At 32.5% G+C, this 20,113-nt stretch overlaps 1 protein-coding gene across 1 annotated transcript in view; it reads left to right on the top strand.

Annotated features, from left to right (window-relative positions):
• Window positions 1-2,688: 2,688 nt before the first annotated feature.
• Window positions 2,689-20,113, top strand: part of LOC110026552 (protein DETOXIFICATION 44, chloroplastic-like) — a 35,261-nt gene continuing 17,836 nt past the window's right edge. The window contains exons 1-4 of the mRNA XM_020727530.1: window positions 2,689-3,007; window positions 3,098-3,207; window positions 19,369-19,515; window positions 19,608-19,750. Of these exons, the coding sequence (XP_020583189.1) occupies window positions 2,718-3,007; window positions 3,098-3,207; window positions 19,369-19,515; window positions 19,608-19,750 (690 nt within the window). The 5' untranslated portion in view covers window positions 2,689-2,717. The remainder of the gene's footprint in view (window positions 3,008-3,097; window positions 3,208-19,368; window positions 19,516-19,607; window positions 19,751-20,113) is intronic.

Raw genomic sequence — 20,113 nt, 5'->3', positions numbered from 1 at the left:
CTGGTTCAGAGTGTTGATCGAGGTAATGTGCTATGCCAATCAAGCTGGGGTGGCCTGCCATCTAGGTTAGGGTGACCGGTCGAGGCAAAGTATAGTGCCGACCAGGGCGACCGGTCGAGACAAAGTGCCATGTCAAATAACTGGAGCGGCCAATAAAGGCAATGTGCTATGCCGGTCGGGCTACGACAGCCGGTCGAGGCAGAGTTTAGTGTTGATCGGGTCGGGGCAGTTGGTCAAGTCAAAGTGCTATGCCGACTAGGCCAGGATAGCTAGTTAAGGCAATGTGTTATGCTGACCCTAGAAGGGGTGGTCGGTTGAGGCAACGTGCTATGCAAATCGAGTCATGGCAGTCAGTCAAGACAATATACAAGTGTGACATGCCTCATGCAAAACACATATCCTAACACAATACGTCATGTAATGTGAATGATCACAATCGATAACGAGTCACACTCATCTGACGCTCTCACATAGACACGTCACACCTATGGTTTAACACATGGATATGCGACATAGCTGCCTTTTACTTTGATGAGGCATGTGGGGAGCTTCACCATTGGATTTTCAAAAGAAAACTTTCCACAATATTGTGGAACAGACTAGCTACAAATCTTTTCCCATTTCAAAACTCCTCATAATTTTGTAAGGTGAGCTAACTACGAAGTTTTTTTCACCTCAAATGATCGGAATATCCCAACCCTTTCAAAGAGGGTTGGGAATGACAAAGTAAGGGGGAAGTTGGGTTTTTGACCCGCTTAGGTTAGGTTTAAAGCTTATCGCAAAAAAAAAAAAAATACTCAACTTCGCAAGGGATTAGTCACACATGTGATTCATAACCTAGGGCTTCCTCTAGAAGATAATTGATCAATCAATAGACATACGACCATGCCAACTAGTGTCGGTCGACCAACGTGCCTAATGCAGGCGGCCAAACATCTACGACGACACAACAAAGTTGGCTGTTCTAAAGGCGTATGGTCAGGCTAACCGGGATCGTTCGACCAATCATATCATCTGGTGATGGACAATTGATTGCTCCAGTCAGTACTGCATGGTCGGTTAAACCCTTCTCGTGTGGGCTTTCAAAACCCGCAACACCTAATAAAAACTATTTCTAGGGTCAGCTAAAAAAGAAATGCAAAGGGGTTTGGGAGATTCTCAAGATTTTCTGAGTAAATCTTAATAACTTTTTTATCTCTATTTATTTTATATAAATTTTTAAAGTTTCAAGTTTAATTAATGAATTATTATATTAAGAATAATTCCATTTTGTTTGATAATTTATTTGGGTGACTTAGCCAACTCTAAACTTCATGAATTTTTTTTTTCTAAAATCAAAGGAGAATTTAAGAATATTTCCTAAAATAGTTTGTGATTTTTTTAATTAATTGCTATTTTTTACTAAATATTAATTTTTTTATTACAAAAGTGACATTAATTCTAAAATTAACTCCTGAAATTATGAGAACATTAAGTGAAATCCACCATAAAAATCCGGATTAATTTTGAACTAATCTAAAATTTTTTATTTATATCACCCTAAATCATACAAGAGTCGGAGCTATTTAAGGCTCTGTCAACATATTCCATATACTATGACCTTCTAAAGCTGATTTCATTGTTATTATTAAATATTTAAATACATTAATATTTTATTTAGAACATGCTTAGTGCATCAATATCTAAATTAGAAGTATTAGCTATCATACTTTTAAAATACATATATTTATTAAAGATTAAAATATCTCTAAACTTTAAACATGTGCTTGAATGTTTTAAAGCTGAAACGAGATTAGAAAATCATGAAAGACAGGGCAAAACATACACTTTACAAAATAAATTTTTTAAAAACATTACATAAGATTATAAATATATATATAAACAAAAATAATGAATTTAACAATGAAACTCCCAATTAAACCAACCTGGCACAACAGCTCCACCCGAAGGTGTGATATGATCTAGAATCAAAGTGGTGCGTGGAAAAATTATTTCATAAAGATAACACAAATAAGATGTTCAATCACAACAAAATTGTATTTTGAGAAAAAATATTACATCAGTACTACGCACGTAGAGTAACGTGCGTACCCAATGAAATCACGCCACGATACCCCGCGCGACGCAGAAAAAAAAACGGCGCAGTAACACAGAGAATATTCTCCCCCGTGTTATTCACGTGTTATTGTGTGTTATTCATGTATTATTGTATCCTGGGAATATTCCTGATGTTATAATAACACAATAACACATGAATAACACACAATAACACAAGAATAACACGGGAGAGAATATTCCTCCGTGTTACTGCGCCGTTTTTTTCTCTGTTGGGAATATTTCCCGTGTTATTCAAGTGTTATTGTGTGTTATTCATGTGTTATTGTATCCTGAGAATATTCTTGGTATTATAATAACACAATAACACATCAATAACACATAGATAACATGCAATAACACATGAATAACGTGCAATAACACATGAATAACGCGCAATAACACATGAATAACATACGAGGGAATATTCTCCGTGTTATTGTGCCGTTTTTCTTACTCCGCCGCGTGAGATGTCGTGACGTGTTTTGATTGGCTATGCAAAAATAAGGTGCTTATTACTAATATTTCTTCGTATTTTGATGGCCTATATTTCTCGCCAAAGTGCCAATCTTCACACTGTAAATAAACAAGAAAACGATTCTCTTTCTCTCTTATGCGCAGTCATGGCGGTAAGTACCGTGCTCATTCTCCAGCCTGTCATCCATTGCTCCTATCCCTCAACCCAGAAATGGCCATTTCAACCAACCCTTTCACTCTCGTCAATCCGAACGAACTCTACCTCATTAGGTTTTCTTCTTCGGAGACAGCCGTGTTTGTCCTCTCCTTCCTCACAACATAACTCTAGCTCTTCCAAGGAAGACCCTACGGAGGCTTATCGAGATGAGCCTCATGCGGAAAAGTCTGTCGGCTACCCCCTGCTCGGCTCCATCTCGGGCCTTCTTGCTCGAATCAGGTTAGTCGAAACTTCAACTTGTTATAGATATAGATAAAAAATGTGAACGTTTTTGTTGGATTTTGATCTATTTGTGTGATGATTATTTAGGTTTGATGATGTTGGGTTGGAGATACTTTCAATTGCTTTGCCGGCTGCGCTGGCTTTGGCTGCCGATCCAATTTCTTCTCTCGTGGATACTGCCTTCGTTGGCCACTTAGGTATATGAATCCATAATGGCTTATCTCTTTTCTAATCTCAATCGGCATTTCACTCTCCAAATAATAGTTTCTGTGACTTCATGTTATGTACGAGTCGATTATAACAGTATTTGATGTTAATGATGAATCGTTTTATGACTACCAGAAATAGCGAACAAAATCGAGCACATAATATAGAATAGTTGGTTAAATTTAACTTATCTTATTTTAGGAGGAGTTTTGATTGTTAGTGGATTGAAACATTGGGACCTCAGGGTTTGTCCCATACACCAATATATGAATATACATTTTCCGAAATGTTCAAGCTATGAGGTAAGGTACACTATTAACATACTAGTAGCTCAACCATGATTTTCACATTTGAAAGTAAATTATTTTTTTATCTATATGTATCTCAACAATCTCCCACTCTCCATCTTTACCACCATTCCTCTCTCAAGTACAAGTTCTCCAACATTTTCTAGTGTCACGGACCAAAAGCAAGCTCGGTTACGTGGGGCTTATGTGAGGTTCACCCTCTTTTCATTGGTAAATAGGCAAAACCTATTATAAAAAATGAAGAGTGAAAAAGTAAAATAAAAAAAGAAGTCAACATGCAAAAATTCTATGAATTTTATGCAAATTCATCCAATTAATAGCTGTCTTACTGCCATTGCTATAGATTTTCTTATAGTTTGATTGTATAGATAATAAAATTCGAAGTTTTCTCATAAGACAATGTCTCACTCTTTATAAAGAAAAATTCGGACAATCAAAATATAATAATTTGCTTTTTTAAATATACTTAAAAGTAATCACAAAAATTGGGTACCTCTTGGGGGCTCCACACTTGAACCCTTGAGATGGAAGCTCTATACCGCCCTTCGAATGACTAAAGTGATCTTACAATAAAGGTTGACTCACGATTAAGTCAGCACAGTGCATTTTTTTTGTAGGAAAAATGTTAAACTCCTCAACTTTAGATCACGAACCTTGTTTAGCCATGATAGATGCCTCCAAGTTCTATGAATACTACAATCTACGTTGAGCATTCGATCCCAACTATATCATCATTATTTATATTGCTTGTTAGGAGGGATATTGAAGGCCCAAATTGAGCCCAGTATGATAGTGGATTTTGCACATATTTAGCCAAAAGCTTAAGCTAATAGGTAAGGATCACTATTGATATTTTAGAATTGAGATCTTGTTATCAATTGTTTTTAATTCATGTGAGGGCATTAGTTTTAGTTCCATATTGGGTGGTTGGAAGATATGTTGGTGTAGAAATACAAGTAGTTGGCCCTTATCTATTACTTACAGGTTCGGTTTTTGGATTGCAATATATTTTGACCAGTGGTATATCAAGTCTGTCGTTGGCTGGTTTTTATTCCATTTTCTCTAGGGAACGATATCTGAGCGATAATTTGCTTAGGATCGAGTGCTTCATGTGTTTTGATTGCTTATTTAATTCATCTTTAAGTTTGGAAATAAATTCAATTCCTATTAGAAGTTTGGATATCTATATATATATATATATATATATGTGTGTATATATATGTGCTCAACTTCAAGCTTAGATTAAAATTATGATTTTTAATTATCAATTCAAGTTAATGAACATGGTTCACTATTGGTGTAGTTTCAGATTCTTCCTCATTAGGCATAGCATCAAGTTGTAACTTCAAATCATTTTTTTAAATCTAAAGCATCTTCCATTTAATATTCATGAACCATCGTTTCTTCAGTGGGATTAACTTTTATCATGCATGATTCTTATGCTATTTTGTAGGTGGTAGATTTCAAGGCATGTCTACTTTTTTAGAGACATGAATCTCATTTATTATAGATTGATTAAAATTATAACGGTATTCATTGACATTCAAAGTTATATATATAAAGTCACATGCAATATTTTTGGTGAATTATAACTTTTTTACTCCTTATTTTTTCACTTTAGACCTTACTAAAACAAATAATTGTTACAAAATAATTCAAAGAAAAATAATAATTGCTTGAAGACCTATCAATCTTGCATAATATTCAAATGTATTATATTTATCTTATTTATAATCCTAAAATTCATCATAGTTATAAAATGGCACATTCAACTCGGGCATCAAGGATATTATATTTTTTAAAAAGATATTCTAATTTATCAATCCATCTTTAAAATTTCTTAAAATTTTGCCTTTAATTGCATGTTGGAATGTCATTTTAAATCTAATGATTGTTATGTTGTATTTTTTTAAAGCCATAACTTACTTAATTTTATTTAAATTGCATAATTTTGATGACTAATTAATATGTCCTACTTTAACTTACATGATGGTTCAATGATGGTGTCGGCTAATTATTTTTTTTTTGAAAATAAAATTTTAAATTTAAATTTAATATAATATATAATGTAATTGTAATTTTGTGAAAATGATATATTTTTATTTTTTGAAAATAATGAGACCGGATAGACCTCATGTATCTAATAGTTTAAATAACTAAACACGATATCATAAATGATATATCATCTCAAAAGATGAATGTATCACTTATTGGTATGGTCAACTATCTAAACTTAAAAGTTTATGACTCTATTTTGGTCTGCGAAATTTATAGCCGACAAATTTCCCTATATAATGCACAAATTAGACAGAGTTTAGATTAATCTGGGTTCTTAATTCCCTATAGAGACAAACCCTTCTAGTTAATTACATCTTAGACAACTGAAGACACCTAAGAAAACTCTCGATTAAGATTGGGATTTCATCTTTAAGAATTCAACGTTTATGTTTCCACGATTGTTTATAGGAAATTCAAATGAAAATGACTTAATGTGAAACAATTATTTCGGAATTCAAATGAGTGAAAAGTAGGAGATGTCGAAGATACCGAAGAAGTTTCAGTGACATCTTTACCTAACCTATGATTTGAATTTACATTTTTTAAAGGAAAATTATTTGATGTTTTACTCCTGCAACTTATTTAGATATTCGGGACTTATGTCTGCATGTCATATGCAAATGATCTGAGAAAATATCAGGATTTATGTCGTATCGAACAACGACCTTAGAATCCGAAAAAGTTTAGGACTTATATCATATGATATAAAATCGTAAAAAAGTCCTAAAATATAGTGTATGAAAATTTACGTCATACCAGATGAACAACCTCAACGTCCTATAGTTATGTTATTTAAGTCTACGGATGTTCAACTGAAACTCCTCTTTCCACCTGTTGTAGTCTCGACCGCTGCTGGGAGATGAATTGTTAATCGACCACGTTGTAATCTCGTTACGTGAAAAGAGTAAATGAAAGAAAACCATGCCTCGAGCGGTCTATCCTAAGGTATTGTATAAACATGCCAAAAAAAGGTAATAACTAAAAGCATAAGTACAGACGAATGTATACAGTACAATGCAGTAAAGAAAGAAAAAACTATTTAACAAAATACAGTAAAAAAAACAAAAAACATGTAGAAAGGTATGGTACAATACAAAAAGAAAAGAAATATACAATAAAGAAAGTAAAGAAATTAAATAAATAAAAAACGTACCTGGTTAAATTCTATTGATGCTTCAAAACAGATTGCAATTGCATAATATAAATAGATTAGATAAACATTTGCAGATTATAAAAGAAAGACTAAATGATAAACATATGAAAATTGAAAGTGGGATATAAGATTTTAATTTGGGGTTAGGCTCGGACTAGACTTCTTTTCTCTTTTATCTCGATTCCACAAGCTACTGAAATATCAAAATTTACCTATCAATATCAATCAGAAGTCACCAACGAATCACCCCTAAAGTTGGGCAACCCTAGACTATGTCACTTAATTGATTAGTGAACCCAAATAATATCTGAATTTATCAATTAAAGGTATGATATACTTATGTATGCTATCTAATAGGTGGCATGTAGTATCTAAACTTATCAATTAAAGGTGAAGTATGCTTATATGTGGTGTATGAGGTGTAATATTTGGTGTATAAGATTTGGTAAATAATCTGTGAAGGTGTAATGTACATATGTGTAATATCGAATCTGTAGTAACTAGTGTATAGTGTCTATGGTGTAGTATTTGTAAGTATAGTGCTCATCGCCCTATAAATATAGTATATGTTATCTTATCAGTTATAACATATGTTATTTTATTGATGTAGTATCTGAACTTTTAAAAGTGTAGTATTTGTTGCTGTTCACCATATCTCTTAAGGAAGTGAAAAGGGCATCTTACAAATTGAATATTGATTTTATGTTTTCAACTATAAGAAAATGCTGACTGAAAATTCTTTGCATCATCGCCTTTACCCAAATCTCGAATTTTTAGGCCACTTTGTTGTTTCATATGCATATCAAACCAGTTTTCCTGTTTATGTTTAAGTTCGAACAATGCAACATATATTTGCCAAATAAATGAAAACTTGTTGCTTAAATAGTGCAAGGAAGAGGAGCGAATTCTCCATATGTCTCAAATGAATCGTCACATACAGTATTTAGACATCTCAAATACATCGTGTACATGTATGTCAAGTTTAAAGAGTGAACAACAATGAAATTTTTAAGTATTTCAATAATCCATGCCCCAACCACAATCTTCATATATTTACTTTTATTATTCGAACCATAAAATAACTCGCAACATCATCGTGATTCCAAGGATTTAAGTCATAAATAAGTACATATAAATGTCTTACGTGTGAATGTATAACCAATATGAAAGTAACATAATAGTTCACAGTATAAACTGTCTCGAAATTCGATATAGAGTCAAATTATTCATATATGTAACTTATCTATTATCGTATGATTCACCAATTCCAACTTTTAAGCTTTCAATATATATATATATATATATCACCCATTTTTTGTACATTAGGTAATAAAAATTAAATTATCAAACTATAAAGGTTCCCAGCCGCAGGTAGTAAGCCAAAAAGTTCCAAAATATAGCAAAGGAAATCTAATCGTAGTTCTTTCTGAAATATCCAAAATGTAGAGTAAAAGGAAAACCAAATACCATTATTACACATGCTCAAATCGCAAAACAAAACAAAACTAGCTGCTCTTGATTAGATCTTCTTAGCACTTTATTGACATAACATCACATGAGTCAAAATAGTTTAATCAAATAAAACAGTGAAGCTGTCAATAAAGAAGGTCTTCAAATCCATAATTATTGCTAAATTTTGTGTGTTCTCAACAAATGAAAATAATTATTCGATCATATAAAATCGAACATATTTAAATTGTATCAGTATTCATTTCAGCCTTCAAAATAAACTATAATTTACTCTTCATGCATATCTTTAATGCTACTACAACTGAAACACTACAAGCATCGAACATTCTAAGAGGTATGAATATAATAAAATAATAATATTGCAAATGTATAAAGATTGCATGCAATGCACCCTATCTTCTCAATTATTAAAATAGTCAGGAACATACAATATCAATTAATTGACAAAAATTCAAGATCTATGAACTATGAATTTATGAAAATATCGATTCAACAAGTTATTTGTATTTGAACATCAAATTTAATCACTGAATAATGATATAATAAATGCCCGTACCTTCTATTTAGATTATAAATCAAGAAAAGTAAGTAATAAACATGATAAAAAAAATCCAGCTCATTCTTGTTTCTTCCCCTTTTTCTAAAAAAACAATCTCAAACAATGATAAAAAAAGGATCTCGAGGACCAAAATAAATATGCAGCAATATTCAAATGCTTTTCCTGATGTTAATAGCTCATTATTATTCAATACATAACACCTCGAGACGAGATCTCTAAAATTTAAACCGAATTCCATGTAATATAAAATTAATTTTGTTAAAGAAATATAACCAAATTTATGATCCTCTAAATAATACAGTTGCAATTTCACCAATGTAGATAACATTTCAAACCTTAATTAAAAAGATCAATCCCGCAATTAAACTAAAAAATTACATCTTTATAATAAAACATGAACAACCCTGAAAATAAATAAACCTTTGAAATCCGCTAACGTATATAAAATCCATATATACTTTCAAACCGACTCAAATCAAACTTCAAACCATAAAAGGAAATGATCTTTAAGAATCAACTAAAAAGACTTCTTATCACAGGAGATATTATATAGTTAAACCTTAGAAGGAAATGAAACCAAAATTCTTTCTGATTATAAGTAAAACCATAAAGAGAATTCTAACCTCTAAATGTTTCCAGAAATGAAAGTTTCAAAGAAAGCAATAAACCAAACGAAAATCCAAGTCGAAGATTAAATTGACTGACCTTGAAACCTTCCCCATAAGGGGGTATTCATAGGTGACAAAGAAAAGAAGGCCCAAGGAAAGTTTTACATGTACTAATATTAACTCTGAAAATGTCTAAACCGATGCCTGCGTTCCCCTCTCAATTATATAAAAAATGCAACCCATAAAACACAGATCATAAAGGACTATGAAATCAAGCTTTTTTCAAATGGATACGAAATATGTAATATGTATATCAAGAACATTCTAATTTCCTTTTCTTGCACTTTATTCAATATCATATTAAATAAGTAGCTAAAGATTATTCAAGCCAATTTCCAAAATATAAAAGAGAATAATTCTAAAAATTCTCGTTGCACGAGATGTTCTTTAATCCAACTATGGAAGAGTTGAAATTAAAAATTTTACCTTTAAATTCTTGCTAAATCAAGAATGATAGAAGTAATAAAACCATGAGACAGAATCTTCAAACAGGAAGTAAATTCCACGAAATTCGTTCCTTCAGAGTTTCCCAAATGAATTACCAGCAAGCCAAATTTTTCCCCCCAAAAGGGTATTTATAGCCGGAGGAGGAGAGGGATACTTACCAAAAGATCACCAGCGGTCAAGATAAACAATGCAAAAGACAAAAAACTAACCTAGAATTAAGAGTTGGAAGGTTACCAGACTCATTCGAGCAAAAAAATCCGTTAGAGGAGGGCGACCAGAAGCTATAACCGACGGCGAGAGTTGGTTAGGGCTTGGAAGGAAGGAAGATGACCGGATAACCGGAAAGAAGTTACACGTATTCACCGAATATGAAACAAGGGTTTCAGTTAGGGTTGCGAATGGGAGGGCCGAAAGAACCTTGTGTGTGAGTTTATAATTTTTCCTCTTTTTTATTTAATTAAATTTACTAAACAAAAAAATATTATTTTATTCAAAATTTATCAATTTATGCACAACTTTATATGTCTTTCCTGGCTAAAATCGACGTCCCGAACGCACCGACGCAGTTTGTTTCATTATTCAAGGTCTCCCGATAAAGTTCGTCGAATATCGTACCAATTTAACTTTAATTTACGCACATCACAACAAAAAAAAGTTATTTTGTTCCAATCAGAGCCATTTAACAAGCAAATTGACGATCGTTCCTCGCATAAACGACAACTATATTCAAACATATTGCTCTTGGCAGAAAATCAAACGTCGCACACGTCATGAGGTCCACCTTTGTCTTTCAAATTCTTTTAGGAACTCAACATGAGCTTCAATACGTCGGCTTTAATCGACTCAACTGGACGTTGAGGATTAGAAACCGTTCATATGAAACTTCAAGGAGTGAAAAGATGACTTGAATTTCTAAATATTGTGGGTCCCGATCTAATTCTTTAGGAAAGTCAAACATGAAATCTTAAGGCTAGATCCTATGGTATCTAAAGGAACGGAAAAGAAGAACTCAAAGTTGAGGTCAATAATTGGACCCCAAATAAGTGTGGTGTGTTGTATGAACACACCGCACCTATTGGCGTTGATTGAAATGATCAACAAAATCTCGAAAGAATGTCCAAGTAACCATAATTTGGATAAATCCAAGATTGAGATAGAATTGAAGTGAAGTAGAAATTCCAATGAGGATTGGTAAATGAATTTTCAAATTGTTGTGAGTTTAAAATTTTAAATTTATGTGTCGATTTTCAATGTATGTGCGGAGGAAATATTCAAAAAAATGTAGCTATGATATCAAATAATGTGCAGAAAAAAGATTCAGAAATATGACTCCGATTCCAAAGAATGTGTGGAGAAAATAAATAAAATTTGATGAATATGTGAAAAGAAACGAAATTTAAGTACCGACTCCAAGAAAAGAGAATCAGAATGTGGGTACTATCTCAAGATAAGAATTAGAATGTGAGTACCAATCCCAGAATAAGGATCAGAATGTGAGTACCGATCTCAAGAAGAAGAGAATCAGAATGTGGGTACTGATCCCAGGATGAGAATTGAAATTTGAGTACCAACCCCAGAATGTGCAGAGAAAGGATTCTGGGGTTGGTACTCACATTCCAATTCCCAGCCTGAGATCAGTACCCACATTCTGATTCCTTTCTTCTGAGATCGGTACTCACATTCCGATTCTCATTCTAGGGTTGGTACTCACATTCCAATTCCTATCCTGGGATCAATACCCACATTCTGATTCCCTTCTTCTTGAGATCGACACTCACTTTCTGATTCTCATTCTGGGATCAGTACCCACATTTTGATTCCCTTCTTCTTGAGATCGGTACTCATATTCTGATTCTTTTTCTGGAGTTGGTACTCACATTCCAATTCCCATTCAGGTATCAGTATCCACATTCTGATTCCCTTCTTTTGAGATCAGTACTCACATTCCGATCCTCATTCTGGGGTTGATACTCACATTCTAATTCCCATCCTGGTATCAATACCCACATTTTGATTCCCTTCTTCTTGAGATCAATACTCACATTCCGATCCTCATTCTGGGGTTGGTAGTCACATTCCAATTCTCATCTTGGGATCAGTACCCACATTCTGATTTCCTTTTCTTGGAGTTGATAAATTTGGATTTCTTTCACATATTCATCAAATTTCTCTTATTTTCTCTACACATTCTTTGAAATCGGAGTCATATTTTCGAATCCTTTTTCTGCGTATTATTTGATATCATAGCTGCATTTTTTTGAATCTTCATCCGCACATACATTGAAAATCGACACATAAATTTGAAATTTTAAACTCACAGCAATTTGAAAATTCATTTACTAATCCTCATCGAAATTTCAACTTCACTTCAATTCTATCTCAATCTTGGATTTGTCCCAAGTATGGTTATTTGGACATTCTTTTGGGATTTTGTTGATCGTTTCGGTCAACGCCAACATGCGCAGTGTATTCGTACAACACACCACATCTATTAGAGGTCCATTTGTTAACATCAATTTTGAGGTCTTCCTTTAGATACCCTAAAATCTAGCATTAGAATTTCATATTTGACTTTCCTAGAGAACTAGATCGGGACCCACAATATTTAGAAATTCAAGCTATCTCTTCACTCCTTGAAGTTTCATATGGACGGTTTTCTAATCCTCGACGTCCAGTTGAGTCGATTAAAACCGACGTATTAAAGCTCATGTTGAGTTCCTAAAGGAATTTGAAAGACATAGGTGGACCTCATGACGTGTGCGACGTTTAACTTTCTGCCGAAAGCAATATATTTGACTATGATTATCGTTTAGGCGAGGACCGATCATCAATTCGCTCATTAAACGACTCCGATTGAACCAAAATAATTTTTTTTTCCGCGATGTGCGTAAATTAAATTTAAATTGGTACGATATGCGATGAACTTTTCTGGAAGACCTTAGATGACAAAACGGACTGCGCCGGTGCGTCCGAGATGTCGATTTTAGACGGGAAAAACATATATAAGTTGTGTATAAATTGATAAATTTTGAATAGAATAATAATTTTTTTGTTTAGTAAATTTAATTAAATAAAAAAGGGAAGAAATATAAATTCACGCACACGGTTCTTTCGGCCCTCCCATTCGCAACCCTAGCCGAAACCCTTGCTTCCTATTCGATGACTACGCGAAGCTCCTTCCTGGTTATCCGGTCATCTTCCTTCCTTCCGAGCCCTAACCGACTCTCACCGCCGGTTATAGCTTCCGGCCGCCCTGCTCTAACGAATTTTCCCACTCGAATGAGTCTGGTAACCTTCCAACTCTTAATTCTTGGTTGGTTTTTTGCCTCTTGCATTGTTTATCTTCACCGTCGGTGGTCTTTTGGTAAGTATCCCTCTTCTCCTTCGGCTATAAATATCCCTTTGGGGGAAAAATTTGGCTTGATGGTAATTCATTTGGGAAACTCTGAGGGAACGAATTTTGTAGAATTTACTTTCTGTTTGAAGATTCTGTCTCGTGGTTTTCTTACTTCTCTCATTCTTGATTTAGCAAGCATTTATAGGTAAAAATTTTAATTTCAACTTTTTTTCATGATTGGATTAAAGAACATCTCGTGCAATGAGAATTTTTAGGATTATTCTCTTTTATATTCTGGAAATTGGCTTGAATCATCTTTAGTTACTTATTCAATCTGATACTGAATAAAGTGCAAGAAAAGGAAATTAGAAGGTTCTTGATATACATATTACATGTTTCGTATCCATTTGATAAAAACTTAATTTCATAGTCCTTTATAATCTGTGTTTTATGAGTTGCATTTTTTATATAATTGAGAGGGGAACACAGACATCGGTTTAGACATTTTGAGAGTTAATATTAGTATATGTAGAACTCTCCTTGGGTTTTCTTTTCCTCGTCACCTATAAATACCCCCTTGCTGGAAAGGTTTCAAGGTCGGTCGATTTATTCTTCGACTTGGATTTTCGTTTGGTTTATTACTTTCTTTGAAACTTTCATTTCTGGAAACATTTGGAGGTTGGGATTATGCTCATAGTTTTACTTATAATCAGGAAGAATTTTGGTTTCATTTCCTTCTAAGGTTTAACTGTTAAATATCTCATCTGATAAGAAGTCTTTTTATTCGATTCTTAATGATCATTTTCTTTTATGCTTTGAAGTTTGATTTGAATCGTTTTGAAAGTATATATGATTTTTATATACATTAGTGAATTTCGAAGGTTTGTTTATTTTCAGGGTTGTTCCTATTTTATTATAAAGATGTAATTCTTTGGTTTAATTGCGAGATTGATCTTTTCTATTAAGGCTTGAAATTTTATTTACATTGGTGAAATTGCAACTGTATTATTTAGAGGATCATAAATTTGTTTATATTTCTTTAACAAAATTAATTTTTGGTTATCTGTGCTTCGGTTTAAGCTTTAGATCTCGTCTCGAGGTGTTATGTATTGAATAATAATGAGCTATTAAAATTAGGAAAAACATTTGAATATTGCTGCATATTTGTTTTGGTCATCGAGATTCTTTTTTTTAGCATTGTTTGAGATTGTTTTTTAGAACTAGGGGAAGAAACAATGATGAACTGGATTTTTTTTACCCATTTATTACTTATTTTTCTTGGTTTATAATCTAAATAGAAGTTACAAACATTTATTATATCATTATTCAGTGATTAATTTTGATGTTCAAATACAAATAACTTGTTGAATCGATATTTCCATAAATCCATAGTTCATTGATCTTGAATTTGTGCCAATTAATTGATAATGTATTTTCCTGGCTATTTTAATACTTGAGAAGATAGGGTGCATAACATGCAATCTTTATACATTTGCAATAATATTATTCTCTTATATTCATACCCATAGAATGTTTGATGCTTGTAGTGTTTCAGCTGTAGTGGCATGAAAGATATGCATGAAGAGTAAATTATAGTTTATTTTGAAGGCTGAAATGAATACTGATATAATTTTGAAGGCTGAAATGAATACTGATATGAAATGAATACTGATATAATTTAAATTTGTTCGACTTTATCTGATCGAATAATTATTTCCATTTGTTGAGAACACACAAAACTTAACAATAATTATGGATTTAAAGACCTTCTTTATTGATAGCTTCACTGATTTATTTGATTAAACTATTTTGACTCATGTGATGTTATGTCAATAAACTGCTAAGAAGATCTAATCAAGAGCAGCTAGCTTTGTTTTGTTTTACGATTTGAGCATGTATAATAACAATATCTGATTTTTCTTTTACTTTATATTTTGGATATTTCAGAAAGAAATGCGACTAGATTTCCTTTGCTATATTTTGGAACTTTTTGGTTTACTATCTGCGGCTGGGAACCTTTATAGTTTGATAATTTAATTCTTATTACCTGATGTACAAAAAAGGGGTGACAGATATATATATATATATATTTTGAAAGCTTAAAAGTTGAAATTGGTGAATCATACTATAATAGATAAGTTACATGTATGAATGATTGAACTCTATATCAAATTTTGAGACAGTTTATACTGTGATATATTATGTTACTTTCATATCGGTAATACATTCACACGTAAGACATTTATATGTGCTTATTTGTGAGTTAAATCCTTGGAATCACGATGATGCTGCAAGCTACTTTATGGTTCGATTAACAAAAGTTAATATATGAAAATTGTGGTTGGGGCATGGATTATTGAAATACTGATAAGTTGCATTGTTGTTCACTCTTTAAACTTGACATACATGTACACGATGCATTTGAGATGATCTAAATACTGTATGTGACGATTCATTTGAGACATACGGGGAATTCGTTCCTCTTCCTTACACTATTTTAACGGGCAAATTGGTTTGATATGCATGTGAAACAACAAAGTAGCCTACACGTTTGAGGTTTGGGTAAAGGCAATGATGCAAAGAACCTTTAGTCAGCTTTTTCTATTAGTTGAAAACATAAAATCAATATTCAATTTGTAAGATGCCTTTTTCACTTCCTTTAAGTCGCTGGTAGCCCCAACCCTTTATTAAAAGATCTAGTGAACAACAACAGATCTATACTTTTAAAAGTTCAGATACTAGACCAATAAAATAACAGATGTTATAACTGATAAGACAACAAATACTATACTTATAGGGCGATGAGCACTATACTTACAAATACTACACCATGGAAACTACACACTAGTTACTACAGATTCGATATTTTACACATGTACATTACACCTTCACAAATTATTTACCAAATCCTATACACCGAACATTACACCTCAACACCACATATAAACATACTTCACCTTTAATTGATAAATTTAGATACTATATGCCATCTATTAGATACCATACATAAGTATATCATACCTTTAATTGATAAATTCAAATACTACTTGGGTTCATTAATCAATTAATTGACATGGTCTAGGGTTGCCCAACTCTAGGGGTGATTCGCTGGTGACTTCTGATTGATATTAATAGGTAGATTTCGATATTTCAGTTGCTTGGGGGATCAAGATAAAAGAGAAAATAAGTCTAGTCTGAGCCTAACCCCAAATTAAAATTTTATATCCCACTTTAAATTTTCATATGCTTATCATTTAGCCTTTCTTTTATAATCTGCAAATATTTATCTAATCCATTTATATTATGTAATTGTAATCTGTTTTGAAGCATCAACAAAATTTAACCAGGTACGCTTTTATTTATTTAAGTTATTTACTGTATATTTCTTTTCTTTTTGTACTATATTGTATCTTTCTACATTTTCTTTGCATTTTTTTTACTGTACTTTGTTATATAGCTTCTTCTTTCTTTACTGTACTGTATTGTATACATTCGTCTGTATTTATGCTTTTAGTTACTACCCTTTTTGGCATGTTTATACAATATCCTAAGATAGGCCGCTCGAGGCATGATTTTCTTTCCTTTACTCTTTTCACGTAACGAGATTACGACGTGGTCGATTGATAATTTATCTTCGGGCAACAGTCGGGACTACAACAGAAGGTGAAAAGAGGAGCTTCAGCTGAACTTTCGTAAACTTAAATAACATACATATAGGACGTCGAGATCGTTCGTCTGGTACGACGTAAATCCTTATACACTATCTTTTAGGACTTTTTACAATTTTATATCATATGAAATAAGTCTTAAACTTTTTAGATTCCGAGGTCGTCGTTCGGTACGACATAAATCCTTCTATTTTCTATGGCTATTTGCATATGACATGCAAACATAAGTCCTGAATATCTAAATAATTTGCATGAGTAAAATTTCAAATAATTTCTCCTTAAAAAATGTAAAGCCAAATTATATGTTAGGTGGAGATGTCACTGAAACTTTTTCGGTATCTTCGAGATCTCCTACTTTTCACTCATTTGGGTTCCGAATTAACTGTTCCACATTGAGCCATTTCCATTTGAATTTTATATAAACAATTGTGGAAACCTAAATGTTGAATTCTTGAAGACGAAACCCCGATCTTAATCGAGAGTTTTCTTAGGTGACTTCAGTTGTCTAAGATGTAATTAATTATAGGGCTTGCGTCTATAGTGAATTAAGAACTCAGATTAATCTAAACTCTGTCTAAATTGTGCATTAGATAGAAGAATTTGTCGGCTGTAAATTTCACAGACCAAAATAGTCATAAACTTTTAAGTTTAGATAGTTGAGCCTATCAATAAGTGATATGTTTATCCTTCGAGATGATATATCATTTATGATATCGTGCTCAACTATTTAAACTATTAGATATATGAGATTATTAGATATATTCGGTCTCATTATTTTTCAAAAATAAAAAATATCATTTTCACAAAATTACAATTACATTATATATTATATTAAATATAAATTTAAAATTTTATTTAAAAAAAGAAATAAATAATTAGCCGACAGATGGCTATGATATCAATTGGATTCAAGATGTCTTAGGGCTAGAGTTTTCTAATGCAACTAGAATGTTGTTTTGTTTTGTATGCAAATCAAGCAAGGGAACTTATGATTCACATATCACGTACCACTTAATAAGTCAACAATTTGCCTTCTTTAAATGAAAATTTTATATATCGAAAATCCTAATCCTATAAGTTAGCATTTCAGGTTTCAAATTTTATATCATGAAGCAACTCAAATGCTAGCATTCAGTGTGTGATGTTCATAGGTGGAGATATCATCAAACGGTTATGATTCATTTGTATTTTAATATAAAATTTGGAAAATCATAAAGCTAATTCTATGCAGATTTTGAAGCATGCAGTTGTGAGTATAGTACTAGAACAAAAAAACACAATAGTCCCATAACCCAAGTAGGAGCCACTATTAATATTTTAATGTTATACTCTTATTTTTACCAGTGCTTAAAAAAGGGAAATCAGAATTGAGCCATCATGCCTTTTGAAGACGAAGCATAAGCTTCAAGGTGAATTGATAACTTTTTAACTAAAAATTTTTAAAAAAATATATGTTATAAAGCATCAACAAATTGCTCAAGGGGCATTGCTCGAGAGTTATTATTCTCATGGTTATTCAAGTTTACAAAAAATCTATTTATTAATCTGCAAGTGTTTGTCAGAAAAAAAGGAAAAAAAAAATCATCACCTCCTTCAATATTAGAACCATATTTGTTGATAATCAATTAAGAACTTCATCAATCCTTTTTTAGATATTTATTTGAGCTACTTTTTAGATGGTTTAGATTTAAATTGTTATGCACATTCCTTTTTAATTTCATTTCTTACTTATTTACATGTTCCAAAATTAAAATGTGCGCAAAAGTTAACCAATTAAAATAGACGTTACTCCCCGAAATCAAAACTTGCTCTAATTGCTTGTTCCTCGCAATTGTCAATCATTGATTGGAATGCAACTCATTTTGCATGCATGCGGTGCCTTTGACTCTCCTTCTCAGACACTAAGTAGCTCTCACCTCTCGCTTGCATCCTGGAGATGGACTAATTGCTAGCACACGAGCACTCCTTATTCACAGGCAGTTGTACTTGTGTGTAATTGTAGTCCTTTATCTCCAAATTGTTAGAAACACTAAACCTATATGCTTAAGAATGTATTCTGTAGGTAAATTTTAGTTTGTGGTATTCGTCTCATATGCTTGAGTACACTTTGAATGATAAGGCATTAAGCCTCACTTGGGCTATAAAATTGTATGCCTTGATGAACTTATTGGGCATCGCATGGTGAGATGTGTCTCAAGATGGATGCATCAAATGCTTTTTTAGAACTTGTTTTTCACTTTCTTTTTGGCATTACTTACTGCCTTTTCTTTATCTCAATCCTTTTTTCATGAGAATCTCTCGCTCTCTCTCTCTCTCTCGCTCAAATAAAAATAAAAAACGCTCAAATAAAAATAAAAAAAAAAAGAGGAAAGAATTTGACTGGTAATAATTCCAGTTGGTTTTGTAGTTGATAGTGGTATCGGATGCACATCACTTGCCTCGCCTTTCAGCCTAATAATCTTTCTTTCGTTAATGTTCAATAGGTTCAATTGAGCTTGCGGCAGTTGGAGTTTCTGTTTCAGTATTCAATCTGGTTTCTAAATTGCTCAATGTTCCTCTACTTAACGTCACAACATCCTTCGTCGCAGAACAGGAAGCATTATACAGTTATGAGGGAAGCAATATGCAGAGTAATGAGTTGAGAATGAGTTAAATTATTAACATTTATTATGATGCTTAATTAAGATTTTGGATTGCCATCAAATTATTGGGAATCTTTCAGGGCCTGAAGAGTTGATGTGCAGCAAGAAGTATCTCCCAGCAGTGTCAACATCATTGTCTTTGGCTGCTGGCATTGGGATTTTGGAAGCTCTAGCATTGGCATTGGGTTCTGGGCTTCTAATGAATATCATGGGTATTCCCTTTGTATGTGAAGCTGTATAAATCATGAACATGAATATTCATACTCCTAATAATTTGTCCTGAATAGGCAATCATGAATTAGATAATGAAGAACATATTTCAGATATAACTAATAGAAAGCACTCACTAAGTCACTTTGTGAACAAACCATCAGAAAATATTTTGTTTCTCATGTTCCCTACAATTAATTTTTTTTAAATGCCTTCCAAGTTTTAGATATATAACCAAACTGTCTATGAAAGGAGATTAACTTTAGCACATCTGCATATTAGGTTATTTTGGTAATATGCACCAGTTTGAATTTTCATTTAATGTGTGGACAAGGGCATATGTAAAAAATTTACTCTTTGGTAAATTTCAGTCTCA

Source organism: Phalaenopsis equestris, unplaced genomic scaffold, assembly GCF_001263595.1.
Source record: "Phalaenopsis equestris unplaced genomic scaffold, ASM126359v1 Scaffold000378, whole genome shotgun sequence".
Lineage (NCBI taxonomy): Eukaryota > Viridiplantae > Streptophyta > Magnoliopsida > Asparagales > Orchidaceae > Phalaenopsis > Phalaenopsis equestris.
This window is presented reverse-complemented; position numbering and strand designations above follow the sequence as displayed.